General features: G+C 36.1%; 1 protein-coding gene across 2 annotated transcripts in view; it reads left to right on the forward strand.

Moving 5' to 3' along the window:
• Positions 1-15,495, forward strand: part of CERK (ceramide kinase) — a 41,696-nt gene that overhangs the window by 14,379 nt on the left and 11,822 nt on the right. The window contains exons 6-10 of one of the 2 annotated variants that reach the window (XM_039379409.1): positions 2,967-3,112; positions 11,108-11,131; positions 11,679-11,753; positions 13,669-13,821; positions 14,622-14,727. In XM_039379409.1, coding sequence (XP_039235343.1) covers positions 2,967-3,112; positions 11,108-11,131; positions 11,679-11,753; positions 13,669-13,821; positions 14,622-14,727 — 504 coding nt within the window. The remainder of the gene's footprint in view (positions 1-2,966; positions 3,113-11,107; positions 11,132-11,678; positions 11,754-13,668; positions 13,822-14,621; positions 14,728-15,495) is intronic. The other variant, XM_027731903.2, reaches the window with a different exon arrangement.

The raw sequence follows: 15,495 nt of genomic DNA on the forward strand, positions 1-15,495 counted from the left end.
GTGGTATCTGAAGTGGTTTTGACAGATTCAAGGTCTTGTATTGTAGAATTTTTAAATTTTTTTCTTTGGTGGGGTTTTTTGGTTTTCTATCTCTAACATGCCAAGATAAACTAATAGGCCAGAGAACTGCATCTTTTGGAATCTTATGATTCTTCTATTCCCAGACAGGGCCTGAATGGCATTTGGCTTGGGAACTGCAGCCTGGCTGATTTTTGTCCATCATGTACAAGTCTTTCTCTGTGGTCAACAGTCATGTTAGGAAGGAGATCTTGTACTAAAACTACTTTTTAAATAACAGGTCATGTGGTCAACTGGAATATTTTAAAAAAGGTTTAACCACATAAACATGTGTGTTTCTTCAAGTTTGGCTGACTTTGCTTACATACAGGAAAAGATTCTTTGTATTCCTACATGTAATTGTCATTGAACTGTCCTCTTAGATTGGTTCTCATAAGTGGCTTCCCCTTCATTCAGTGATGAATTTCTGCATTTAATCTCCAGATTCCCTGTTAGGCAAACCCATACATGGAATTCTGCAACTAAACATAGGATTCTTAATGATAATCACTTCACTTGTTTTCAGATGTTTTTACTTGAGGCAGCTTATTTAAAATTCTTGCACGTGTTTCCTGTTTGTTCTTCCTAGTTCACCTTATAAGAATTTCTTACATTGAATGTACTGACCTATTAGCTCAGTGACAGAACAGCTTCTCTCTAAGCACAGTTACTTAAAATATTCATTTAGTTACTGTATAGCAGACTGTTGTACATCATTGTGAGGAACAATCAGAGCATGCTGTAATATTGTGCAGGTAAAAGCCATGTTTAAAATAAGTGAAATGAATCACTGTGGTTCCTTATCCTGTTGCACAAGCCTTTGTAGAACTGTTTCTGGCTGGGTTTTTTTCCTAGTTTTTGAATTAGTTCACAGAATGGTTGAGATTAAAAGGGACCATACGCCTTTTAAAACTCATTTGTCTTGTGGACTAGCTTCTCCTGAAGTACTCTAGCATATGTCTTTTACTGTTATCATCTCTCCAAAAAGTGAAATGCTAGTCTATTAGTAAAATAAAGCCAAAAAATAAAAAGGTATCTCTTTCAGATTTTCTTCACTAGGAGCCTTCACACATGCAGTTTGCACACGTGTGACTTGTACATTGGTCATCTGATGTTTGCAATGGATTTGGTCATGCTATTATTGCATATGTGAAGTTCTTTATCTGTCAGTATTTACCCTTGATAGGTATAGACATTCACAGAATTGTCACCTCTGAGCCTGGATATACTATTTGTTCTAGAAGGTGATCACAGGGCTGGAGCACCTTTGCTATGAAGACAGGTTGAGAGAGCTGGAGTTGTTCAGCCTGGAGAAGGGAAGGCTCTGGGGAGATCTTAGAGTGCCTTCCAGTACCTATAGGGGGCTTACAAGAAGGCTAGAGAGGCACATTTCACAGAGGCATGTAGTGATAGGACAAAGGGTAATGGTTTTAAACTAAAGGAGGGCAGGTTTAGATTATGTATAAGGAAAAAATTCTTTACTTTTGAGGGTTGTGAGGCACTGGTATAGGTTGCCCAGAGAAGTTGTGGAAGACCCATCCCTGGAAGTGTTCAAGGCCAGATTGGATGGGGCTTTGAGCAAATTACCCTGAGACAATATTATCCTTGTACTGACCTGGAAATTTTTGGCCACTTAACCTCTTTTTTTGAGTCTGCAGAGAAATATAAGACAAACTAAAGCTGAGGAATAATGGATATTATATAATTATCTAATAGGCTATTGGAAGAGAAAAAAAATTATAAAAATGGAAAACAAATAACCTTTTATGCCTTCTCTCCCAGTCTCCTAGGTCTTGACTTAGAGTTGGACACCGTATGTTTTTAAGACTGTCCTCCCCACTCATGAGAAAAAATGACTGTTTTGTTCAAGCTTTCCTTCAGCTGAAAATACAACAATAACTACATTTAAATCATGTATACTTAAAAATTAGATAAATTAACTTGTCCTATGAAATAAGCGCTCATTCTGCAATATCTGTTGCTGATAATATAAAAGAGTATTAGTTTATGAGTTGAAAATTATTACTATAGGTGACAGTAGACATTCCTAAATTTGTATGCTAGGGACCACATATATAACTTTGGGGTTCTCATGTGTTCCTTTAAAGTGTATTTAAATTAGTTTTTCAGTTAAAGAATGTCGATGCTTTTAGAGTTCAGGGTCTGCATTTGATTATTGTTCATGACATGTATAGTGCTGTAAAATAGTCTTTTACTTCCTAGTATTTGCTTGGCTCTGGACTCTCTGCTGAGCTTTAACAAATTGAGGATCTGTGTAGCTGCTGCACCAGCTCTGACCTGAATTAAATTTGCAAAACAAAGTTTTGTATCTGGTAACATTCAGAACTCTGTTTCATTTTGAATGATTATGTAGATATACATGACTTCTGTCTGTTTGATGGGCTCTCAGCATGTTCAAAAGAGCATGCAGGCATGCACTTCTGCTTTTTGACTTTCATATAATGTACCTCCCTATTGTGTAAAATATACTTTTGCCAGAAGTGGCAAATATTAACTTTTCCCTTTTTAGTAAGGGTACCCTATTTCCATTTTGTGTACTTAGAAAACTGTATGTACAGTCCTGTTCAGTGTTTTATTTGTATAGTGAATTTCCACTGATATTTGTCTGTCTGCACACAGCAGTAGAGGATAAAGATTTTTGTAGGTTGCATTCCAACATTTTTTCCTAACGTTACAGATACATCTAGGTGCATTTGCAGTTGTGTAGCTTGAATTTTTTTTTTCTGCTTTTTGTTAATTGCCAATTGACTGGGCTACTATATTCTGTAAAAATGGAGGAGGAGAATAGAACAACTATTTTTGATGTGCCCAGTGCATGCCCTAAGTAGAACACTTGCCGTGTTGTTTATTGACTGTTAGTGTGCATTCTAATTTGTGTTTCCTGGCAGTGTTGTTTGTGTTGGTGGGGACGGCATGTTCAGTGAAGTGATGCATGGTCTCGTTGGAAGAATTCAGAAGGACTCTGGCATAGACCAAAATAATCCCAAAGCATCGTTAGTCCAGTGCAATATAAGGATTGGCATAATTCCTGCTGGTAAGAAAGGGTTAACTTTCAGTTTAATTTATTCATTAATTCTTGACATTTTTTCTTACTCATAACTTCTTGAATTTAGACCTAAATGTAAGATCTGAACAATGATATTCCATAAAGGCACCTAACTAAAGCTGTTTGTATCCAGATATAATTACTGATCACATGCAATTTTATTTAGGCAGAGTATTTTGTAAAGGAAATAAAATCTTGATGTGTAACTTCAGAATTAATTTACTACTTCTTTTTTTGTGGCTTATTGTGTGTTAATGTGAGCTAAAATGTCAGCAGTAGTACTCTTCTGAACACATTAATGAGTGGAATTTACTGAACAGATAAACCTGATAAATATTTTTCCAGTTCAAAATGCTCCACAAGTTTAGTTAGAATTGTATAAGAACCTCCCACTGGTCTGGCAAACTCCAAACAAATGCTAAGATTTCTTCTCTCTCTTTTTCTCCATTTGTTATCACTGCAAGTATAGGGCAACTACAGCTGAGGAACAGTTTTGTTTCTAGACCAAGTTGCAGTTTCTGCCCATTTTCAGAGGTGCTATACATTCATAGTTCTCCATGTCAGCCACTTTTTCAGGCCATCCTGGCTACTGTCATTTGAGAGAACTCATTCTTCAAACTGAGGTCTTTAGTGATTTTATTAGTGTTATTTTTATTGACAATGAAGGTACTCTTTGGATCAGTTTTGCTATTTTACATCTAGTGTTCCAAGTGTTACTTCACCCTGCCCATTTGGTCCTCAAAGGTTCCTTCAGAAGGGGACTTACAAGATGACTCTCTCTTCCTGGACTGAGTGTTGCATCTATTTAACAACAACTCTTTATCTGTAATTTTGAGGTCTCTGTAGAGAGACAGATGGACAGTTCAGTGTTTCTACGTTGTTCTCTTTTTCTTGTCTGATGCTTGAGCTTTAAAATAAAGAACTGGGATGTGAAATAAACATTGTGAGCTTCTGATTAGAATTAAAATAAAGTTTTCTGAGAAAATTTAGCACAGGTTGTAAAAATACACCAAATGAAGTAAGTGTGGCTTTAGGTGACTAATGTTACGCTCCTTACATCTTTGTGAAGAATGTATGCAAATCCAAATGATCTGAATTGTTGCTTGGAAGAAGCTTAATCTTTTCTGCTTGCAGTACAATAAATGTTAGTTATCTAAAAGTTGCAATGTGAATATCCCCTTATAGTTTTTCACTCTCCTTGTTAGCTAGCACATTAAGGGTTCTGTATAACAGAATTACTGTATTTAAGTATATCCTGATTTTATTTGTTAAAGCTTTGTATTAAAGTCAGTTTGTGTAACAAAATTCACAAGAAGAGAATTTGAAGTGTTCTTTTCTTCCTTTTCCTTATTTGGGAAAATTTCTTGAACTAAAGATTTTTTGCTTACATGATTATTTTCAGAAGATTTTGCCTTCTGGTGATAATGTGACCATAAAAAGATACAATTGAAAAAACAGAACCTCAATATTAAGAGTTATTTCTTTATCCTTAGGAAATACTAACCTTGCTTTTTCAACAATTTCTTAATGCATTTTTTTCCAATTACACCCAAAAAGTATGAGATTCACTGATGTTTTAATTTGTTAACATGTATCAAGTCACTTTCTTCTCTTACACATTTTAATGTTTCATTTGTTGTGTTTTTCCATCGTACGCTTTTGCTATTTGAAGGTATACTGTATGTTCTATTCCTTGAACTAACATGAGGTACAGCCTTGTAGTCAGTGCTATAATTCAAATATTTTCTCCAAGTCATTATTCAAATCCCTCAAAAATTATTTATAGTGGTGTAGAAGGAAGCTGGTCTTAAAGTTTTATTAATTCATTTTTTGGAAGAGGATAATAAATATCTTGATCTGCTTGTATATTGTGCAATATTTAGAATGATCCATTACTGTATATATGGGAAGGTGCTTATTTACTGAAAAAAGTAGTCAAATCACTGAACAAATCTTAACCCTTTCTTAACACATCTAGACATTAAAGACTTTAAACTGAGTATGAAAGCATCAAGAGTTGTTTTTTTGTTTTGATTTTTTTTCAGCTCTCGGTGAAGCTGTTCTTGGTTCATCTTTGCTTGATATAATGGAGTTCTAGCCATGTATTGACCCCAACAGATACCTTAGTTCCATCACTGGTGCAAGCAGTCTGTTCCAAAAATAAGTGAAATTTTTGAAAAGACTTTTTTTTTTTAAACTTAGCTGATATTCCTGAAATACAGCACACCAAAAGTAATAACGAGATATAAATTATCCATCTAGAAAAACTTAATCCACTATGTTCTTTCTAGGTCTTTATAACCCACCTTTATTTAAAAATCCTAAGAGCTCATTAATAGATATTGAAAACAAACACTATCCATAGTTTAGAGATTAAGATCTAAAGCTCTGTGTGTCTTCTGATACATGGAGATAGTTTACCCAGTGATTTTTTTATGCTCTATGGAACATTTTTATGAAATAGCTTGTGTTTTTATTGGTATGAATAAAAGGCTTCTACTCAAATGGCAGTTTTAACTTCTGAATTTCTCTCAGTTGCAGCCATTCTTCAAATCTGCCAGTGGAAATTGACTGATTGCCGTTGTAAACGGATTTGCTGTTAAGAGTACTTAGAGGTTGTAGCACACCTATGAAAACCTCTGTTTGGTTCTTTCTTCCTCCCAGCCTTAAAAGCTAGTTATGTCTTCTAGCCTTAAAAGCAGGTTCAGCCATGGAGTCTCACTGCATTCAAAGTAGTAGCATGTCTCCATAGAATTTAAAAACAGAGAATAACTTCTGTTACAGCATGTAACACTGAGGTTTCATCCAAATGTTTTAGTATTGCAACTATACCCTCTGGAGTAAGCCAAAGTAATTCGTTGTTCTTATTAAACTTGGCACGGAATAGGAGGACAAAGCTGTCAATTGCTGTCAGAGGACTCTTTAGTTAAAAAGAACTTACTAGATTAAATACTCTAATGATCTCAGCAGGTAGAAAAAAACCATCCCACTTTATTCTGTGCTGTGACATAATAGTATTTATTCCAAAATAATGCAAAATAATATTATAATACATTTATTCCAAAACCCAAATCTGCAACTTACCCTGGGGATAGGGGAAAAATTCTTCCAAGCAGTAGAGAAGATTGAATAAAGTGTAGACATGAGTTAATAACTACAGTGATTTTAGGCTCCCAGTGTGCCCAGATCACTCTCATTTTTTTTCGTGGTCAACTCTTATGTTTGAGGTCAATCCTACTGCCTAGGACTGAAGCATGCAGTATGATTATAATCTGCACGTTGATGTGTAACTGTAGAAGTTAAGAATGCTAAAGATGGCACAGGCTTCCTGTGTGAAGGGAGTGTAGAAAAATGGTGGAGGATCATTCACAAACTTAAAAAACAGATTCAAGTCAAATAATGAAGCATGACTGGACTCATATTGCTGTCATGTAGAGTGTAAAAATTCTCTTGAAAAATGTGCTATAGCATAGCAATAAAAACTATCTTTTTTTAAAAAATTACTCCAAGTGATATGTCCACAGCCTTCTCAGTTACATTTGTAATATTTAATGATCTCTGCTGTTTAGTTAGCATCTCATTTCATAGGTCAGTGTATCTTTGAAATCTGAAATGTAATGTTTTATGTTCCTCCTTCAGCATTTTAAATCCATTATACGTCTTGAAATGGCAGTCTTAGAGCTAAATACTGCATTTAATGTAGTGGGCCTGCTGTGGAGACAACTAAGTCAAGATTACTTATTCTTGTGATATTAATTTCATCTCTTAAATTTGCCATTATTGGATTAATCCATTTTCATTATACTGTGTTACTGATCTTAGGCTGAAGTGATTATCTATCAAGAAATCCCAGACCAAAATCCTTCTGAACTCTTTCTTTTTAAGCCAGTCTGTTGTTCTGCAGATGTTAAACTTGATTTCTCAGTCTCTGGATGCAGAAAGTAAGGCGTATAAAATTTTGAGTAGGAATATAAGTGTAAGCCCAGGCCATTCATCTGTCCCTGTGACAGTAGCTTCTCCCCTTATTTTTGAATGTGCCAAGTCCTTGTCATTTAAAACTCACTTCCCAGAAAAGTCACTTTGTAGATTTTTTCAAAATACTAAGTGCTGTTTGACCCAAGAATGTGCGGTTACTCTGTCATTAGTGTGACTCACTTGACATTTTGTCTATGACTTCACAAAAATACTGCACACGTGGGAACCCCACTGAAGTTTCTATTCTTCCTGTTTTCAGTACAGAATCTTGTTCTCATACTGATTTGTCTGAGGATTCTGTGTATGCTGTGGGAGCACCTGCCCTTGTCAAGAGTAATCATGGAGCAATGTTCATGAGCTCTAAAAGTATTTCTGTTTCTTTATTAAATTCACTATTTTCCATAGGATCAGCATCTAGTTGACTTGCTTCTGTCACCTGCTTAGTTTAGTACTTTCAGTTGTTTGTAATTTGTTTCATTTTCCATCAATAAAAGCATAAAAATAACTATTTATTGCCTACACCATGTGTGTGTTTTGGTTTAAGAAAACCTAGTTCTGAGTTAGTAGTCTAATCATATTTCGGATGATTAATTCTAGCACTTTGACTTTTTTTTTGTTAGTCCACAGAATCAATGGCATGAACTCTCCCATACAACGAGGAAATCATCTGATTTTGCTTAACACTTTGGTGGTTCTATGACCAATTTAAAGCTTATGACTTGGTGTCTGAGCACATGTCTGCATGACTTGTCTACTCACAAATATCCAGCAATATTCACATGTAAAGGGGAAATCTACTGATTTAACTGTACTACATTCTGTGTGGTGCAGTCCATCACTTTGCTTTCCTTAATATTGCTTTAGCAAAAACATTCTATGGGGAGTACGTGCTCTTTACTAATTTAAATATATATCTTGATCATTCCTCCTTGTGATTAATTAAAAGGAAGGATTTCTTTGATAATTTTTAAATCACTAAATGTATTTATATAAAAAATTTCATTTTTCATATTTGGGGAGGGAAAGAACGTAGAAGAAATTGCCTGTATAACAACTAATACCTTCTAATAATAAACAGACTTCAAGGAAAATGTATAAAGTCTGGTAAAGATTCCAAATAATTATACATTAACAAAAACAAGTTTATGTGCCCTCTGCATACTTCACAGAATCACAGAATGTGCTGAGTTGGAAGGGATCCACAAGGATCATCGAGTCCAACTCCTGGCCCTGCACAGGACCATCCCCAAGAGTCATGCCATGTGCCTGAGAGTATCATCCAAATGCTGCTTGAACTCTGTCAGGTTTGGTCAGGCTTCATGTTTTCAGTAAGCTCCTAACACCAAAATATCTGGCATGAGAGCTTTCTTTAGCTCGGAGAATTCAGATATTCCTCTATCTACATATGGTGGCAAGGTGCCACCATCACTGAAATGTACTAGCCCTATGCAAGACAGTTATTGTACTAGAGTAGCAGTTGGAAGCCAAGCAGAGTAATCTGCAGCACTTGAACACTGGTGGATGGTGGCATTTTAGGTGATGGAGTTAAATCTCCTTAGGGTGAGTTTCAGTTTGAACTTGAGACTCAAATTTTCATGTTTGCATTTGGTGTCTGCAAGTGAGATAGACATCTAAACTCATGTTACAGCCAGGGGGCTTCTGATCAATATGGTCAGTAGAGCCTATTGATCTGCTATTGCATCTGCCTGTCATATGCAGATGTCTTGCTTCCTAAGGCCCTCCCTGTGAGGCCTCTGTGTGAATCAAGCTTAAGCTGCCATCAGCTCTTCCTGACAAGATGTCCTTGACCAGAATGGAAGCTTTGACATATTTATTGTCTGCTGTGTTACATGCACACATAGAGCTATGTATAAGTGTCTTAACCTGACACTTAATCATTCCCTTGCATGCTGAATTTCTTCTCCACTAGCACACCAATGCAAAAATTAGTTTCTATACCGAAGATGCTTTTTTAAGTGAATTAAGGCCCAGTTAGCAAGCAGTCCAACTACTTTCTTCACATTTGCGTGTAGTTCTGTGCAACCCATAAAAACGTCTCTTATTTTCCATCACTCAGGCTGTTGCCATTAAAAATCCCCAAAGAAAAGCTGGCAGAGCATGGCAGAGTTTTTCTGTTGGTTTAACCAGAGCATAAAACAGCCACTGCCTAACACTAGTCAAGGGTCACGCTCTGTGAAAACTTCTTGCCCAAACTGTGTGCTCTGGCAATCCTAAACTATTAATCAAGGAATATTATTCAAGCTGTATTTGCATTCTAATCCTGTTTTTCATATTAGACATATACTGATGAAATAAGCCGGATTTGTGTGCATCTCTTCTGAGTGCTGTTTCAGCATCTGTTGAAGACCCACCTAATGGTCTAGAATTCTTGTTTGGATAAAAAGTATTCAAAAACATTCAAATCCTTAGTCATCATGAACATTTTTGTGACCTTTAAACTAGTTCCTTAGGTTCATGCTAGGTGTGATGTTATGTTCTCTTGGCAGGTATATAAGGAATGCCATAATTACCTCCATGTAAGTGTGTCACTGGTTTTGTTGCTCCATACTACAAGCTCTGAGAGAGAAAAAAACATTTACTGTTTACTGATAGTCCTCTGTCATGTCTGAGGCAGAGGGATGATTTGACACTTGGTAAAAAGTGTTGATGTCTTCCCCAGTCTCCCATTTTAGAGTCTCAGAATTAATTTAAGACTTCAGTTTTAATTTTAGCCTTTCCTTGCTTGTTAATGAATAGAAATGAAAATAAGTTCTATGTAATTGCCAAACAGATGAATCACTTTTTAATGACTACAGAAAATCACAGGGAGATAAGCTTCTGGTGTCGAAATGTAGCTTTCATGAATTACCCTCTTCTCCTCCCACCTGTAGTGTAATACTACTTGAAAGCTCTGTTTACATCAAGACAAATGTGATTAAGGTAATTCTAGGAGCAGAATGCACACAGGTCTGGAATAAATGAGAAAGGTTGGATGAAGTGTTAGGCTTATACATTCAACAGTAAAAGTTCTGGTCAGATCTCTCAGGTTTTTTTGTTTGTTTTTCTTTTCAAAAGTAATGAGAATTTTATTTCTGCCTAATTGAAATTCACGAGTTAGGAGGCAAAATGAAACTGAAAAACTTGGCAGTAAAATATAGCTTCAGTTTCCAAATGCTACTTAATATTTTTTGCTATAAAACTCTAAATGTGACATGAGATCATCATCTGTGTACCTTGTCTATTACGGTATTGAGTGAAATTGGAGTCCTGTTTTCTGTGCAATGGCATATGCCTGTATTAGTACACTTGCACCATCTTGAACCTCAGCCTTGTAGCGAGAGATTTATTTAGTCACACTGTTTCTTTTGTTCTGCAGTTTTGTTATATTTAAATTCTCTTTAGTTGGCTCATGGAGCTGCTTCTTGTTCACTGTGGCAGATTTCTGCATAGTGTTTACTTGGTAGAAGCTTCTGTTGTGCCATTCATAGGCAGGTGAAGTGTTGTCCATTTTCTGAGAAGTGAATTAGAGGGGAAAGGATTGTCTTTGCTCCTATTGACTGCATATGTCCTGTTTTTTAAGTGAAAAAGAACCAAAAGTGGCTTTTAAATAGTGATTGCTCATTCCTCCAGTTTTAGTTTCTGTTTCAATTTGATCAGGCCTCAGAAATTAAGTACTCTGTATCTGAGCTGCTCTTCAGCTAGTGTACTGGTAGCAAATCTGACAACATGAATGTGGACAAAGTAAGTTTTTCTTTGCAGATATCTGGCCTTGACTTTGATGGAATTCAATTTCATGAAAGTGATGGGAGAAAATATAAGACAAATTTGGAGTTACGTGCTGCAACAAATATGCTTCTGTATGTCTGGAACTGACTTCCAAGTCCCTGCTTCAGAGTAGAAACCAGATCCCTATGTTAGGCTCTTGTTTTTTATAGGGCTCAGGGAGAATTGTCCATTTCTAAACAGCACATAGGTGAAACCTAAAGCTTCCCCCCTTTCTTCTTGTAGGTATTTTGCATCAAGACTGTAAAGGTACATGTCTATCCATTTTGCTCCCCTATCTAGAAACTAATTCCTGAAAGCAAGTATTTACTAATTTTCAAATAATAGAACTGGGCAGAAGTTTCTGGTTTAAGACTGCAGGAGGAGAGGATGTTGACATCCTGGAATTTAGATCAGTACCACAAAAAACAAGAGACCAGTCAACCTCTCTTCTTTTCATGAGATCTCAATGAGCAAGAAATCATAAGCAAAGGAGAATCAGTGTATGCCTGCCTTAATTGATATAAAAGCTATAATATAATCCTGAAATATTCCATATATATTAACTTACTTCCCTTCACTAACTGCTATATATTTATTGCTTATATTGTGAAAATGTTTGTTATTTGTATGGAGAGAGATAACTTGTACTCATTTGGGAGAAAATGTTACAACTTAAATAATAATATTTGTATCTTTGTTCTGTAAAATAGAAAGGGGCAAACCAAAGGAACGTAATGCTTTTATTTTGGAGGACCATGGCCATAATACTTGTTTTGCAAATATACAAACTGATCTCTAGTTTTTTGTTTTTTAGGATCAACAGATTGCATATGCTATTCAACTGTTGGCATTTCTGATCCAGTAACATCAGCTCTTCATATTATTGTCGGTGGGTGGTCACAGTTTGCTGTTTTGTTATGAAAATTATGAAAATAGCCCAAAATACTAATTTCATTTAGTTCTTTCTATATGTGTGTGAAATGTAGTTTGAACACAATGGCTGAGTTGAAATATGAAGTTTTTGTCTAGGATTTAAGTCCCCAATGTGGAATACAGGAGGTTAAAAATTAATTGCTTTCTCTCTAGTAACTCACTGTTTTCAAGGGATTATAACATTGTGAAACTTTGTCTGGTGCTAAAGTTTTCCTGCATTATGGCATTCTTTTGAAAATAGTAAAATGCATTAAGCAGTATCATTTGTTGGACTGTATCTCTCTAGATATGTATATCTGTCTTAGAGAAAGCTATTCAAGTGCACATGCACTTGAATAGTAGTATTTTGTCCTGGTTGTCCAATTGTCCTGTGCAATTCAGTGTTCCCATGCCAAGTTAGAAGTATGGCTTCTGCTTGACTGGAATTAGCTGATAATTCCCATTTTTTTGCCATCTGTAAGTCATATATTTCAGGAACAACTAGGGAAGAAAACTGATCTTCAAATACTGCTCTTTGAGTGTGTTGTTATAAGCAGGAATGCTGACATTGCCACTCTCAAAGTCCCCTGGTAATGGAATCCCTCAACTGCACAGGGACTAAAAGAGACAGCTTGGCATATTCAGTGCATTGTGATTTGTGATGTCCATCCTGTCTGCCATATACTGAAGAAACATGGTAACCTAGTTCTTAATACTGAATTTGAAAAATTATGCAAGGTGGTATTCAGTTTTAACGATGATCCGTAAGCACAAAGGAGAGAATTTCCAAATGGCAATTAGTTCATTATCACTTCTTAGTGAGTGTTTCACAGTTGCAGTTTTAGGTTCTGGTGTTGCCAAGGTTTACACTTGTGCTTCTCTAACTAACGTATGGCTAACTCTGCCCAGCATCTGTAGAGTTTAGGCCACTGGATTAGGATTGGAGAGAGAGTGCCTTTAGTATCATACTATCATAGTATTTTAGTTATTAAGTCACAGAATCACAGAATGGGTCAGGTTGAAAGGGACCACAGCAGATCATCGGATCACAGTGGATCATCTGGTCCAACTTCCCTGCAAAAGAAAAAAACCAAAATATCAAACAAGCAAAGCAACAACACCCCCTCCACTGCCCTCTACCCCCCCCCCCCCACAGCACCCACCACTCCAAGGCTTACACTATGAGGACATCAGAGAAGTAGTGTACTCTTTGTTTGTAGGGATTTTCAGGATTGGATAATCCCTGAGTGACAAGATCTGACCTCGTAGCTGAACCTACTTTGATGAGAAACCTCCTAAGGCTCCTTCTAGCTTGAATTATCCTCTGATAGTATGACATGCAGGTTTAAGTAGTATCCAGTAGATGTACAGAAGATACTGCATCGATCTGCTCAGGGAAAGGGTTGTCAAAGCATTGATATAGAGTGCCCATGGAAGTGGCTGAGTCGTCATCCCTGGAGGTCTTCAGAGGATGTGTAGATATGCCACTTAGAGACGTGGTTTAGTGGTGGACTTGGCGGTGCTGGGTTAACTAAGTTGTACTTGATGATCTTAAAGGTCTTTTCCAATCTAAATGGTTCTATCGCTCTATCCCCTCCTACTGCTACAGGGTAAATGAGTGTAAATTCTTCATTATATATTTTTAGCATACTAAGCCCTTTCTTCTCACTTAGTACTTAATACTTTTTAAAGTATGAGATTAAATTAGTATTAATTTAAAAATTGTTTTTCCTTTTCTGCACTAATAAGAAATACATGCATATGTGACACATATATTATGACAAATACAACATGTATTTTTATTTTTAAAGATTTTGCAATGCTAAATTTACTACCACGTTTGCAGTTGCAAATAAAATGTCAATAGAACCTTGCACTTATAATCTTCATAGGTGACTGTCAACCTCTGGATGTCTCTTCTGTACATCACAACAACATGTTTTTGAAATACTCTGTATCCTTGCTGGGTTATGGTTTTTATGGAGATATATTAAAAGATAGTGAAAAGAAGCGGTGGATGGGTCCGATGAGATACGACTACTCAGGTAACTTGTGTAATTGTTATTTTGTCAGCATGTAAACATATTGGAGCAGTTCATTTATTCTCTCCAAACCAACCTTCTCTGAAGCTGTTAAACATCAGAAACAGGCTGAACCTGATTTTAAACTCCTTTTAGTACCAAGTACATTGGATCACATCATATAAAGCTCTGTAACTTTGGGGTTAACATTGACAGTGGGCTCATTAAAGTTGTGTTGAATATGTGCTACCTAGTGATAACTGCGTAAAAAGTAGTTAGTTATTTCTCTGTCCTAATCATTTGGACTTTCATTTTAGTTACTTAGAGGGAAATAGACACTCCTCTGTCTTAGACATTCAGCTGATGGAATGAATTTTTAATTTTGCCCTTCATCTAGCACTGATTATAGAGAGATGAGTGATTTAGCCTTGTTAGCTAATATTTGGATAAATCCTGTGCTAGTGGAAATTATTTTTTGCCTTCTTTGATTTATCTTGTGTTATTGAAAGAAGATGCATGAGGAGAATTTTGGTGTAGGCCAGTTTTAAGATTCAGCAGTGGCTACATTTTTTTAGTTGGCTTTTAAAGATGTCAAATGAAGTAATGGCACTTTTGGCAAATGTTAAAAAGTTGGGGTGGTGGTGTGGTATTTCCTTGTTCTTTACAGTCTAAAACAACATACGACAAAGAGCTCTGAATTTGAGGAGGGCAACTATTGTTTTGCAGTCCTTAGAAAAGGAAAGAAAGGAGCAATCAAGGAATGTATGCAGAGATGTTTGCAATGTGGATTTATAATACACTTTGTAATACCTTTTTTGTTTTAGGCTTCAAGACTTTTCTTTCTCATCATTATTATGAAGGAACAATTGCTTATCAACCAGCAAAACATACACTGGGATCTCCACGAGATAAAGATAGTTGCAGAACAGGGTAGGCTAATGTTTAGCTCTGGATATTTGGCGTGAACTATTTTAAAAGGTCTGTCCATAAACAGAGGTCACTAAAGTGTTGTTTTTAATATCAAAATGCTTGCTCTGAAAGAGAGAAGCTTATAAAAAAAGTATTGACTCATTAAAAAGAACACACTTTATCAGGTCATTAAACAAAAGTATAATAAAATTTTGTTAGCTGGTTCTCCTCCTCCCTCAAATTTAAGTGAATCAAAGTATAACAGCACAGGACCCAGTTACAAGATGCTGAGGATACTATGCTGTGTTAAGAAATTAAGTCTGAGTGCCCCATAGCTTCTACAAATGGAAATAATAATTCAAAAATTCTCAAGTGTTCATATTGTAATTGGATCTGGCAATTTTAGTAATTGTTTTAGTACCATGATAACATCTGGCGTGGCTTGTCCTGAGGACAAGTCCTCTCAGGAATCAGCCTATTTATACAACTACTATGATGCTGTATATTCTGTGTGATATTCTTCACTTGTTTCTTCAGTCAGGGGGCCTACCTTAATCTTTCAGTGTTCCATCATTTCTCTTTGCTTTCACCTACTTGAAGTTATGCACTAGTATTTCTTCTTCTTCTTTATATATGAATTTAGCTATCAGAGATAAAGTAGTTGTCACAGCAGCCAACAGCACAGCAGGATACAGGGGAGCCAGAAACTTTGTCCAGAAATGACATGGAACCTGATGAGACTGCTGTGCTAGTGCTGTGACATGCTACAGATCACAGTCTCTAGTATTA

Source organism: Pipra filicauda, unplaced genomic scaffold (genome assembly GCF_003945595.2).
Source record: "Pipra filicauda isolate LSUMZ 115617 unplaced genomic scaffold, ASM394559v2 scaffold167_size3244652_pilon, whole genome shotgun sequence".
In the NCBI taxonomy this organism is placed as follows: domain Eukaryota; kingdom Metazoa; phylum Chordata; class Aves; order Passeriformes; family Pipridae; genus Pipra; species Pipra filicauda.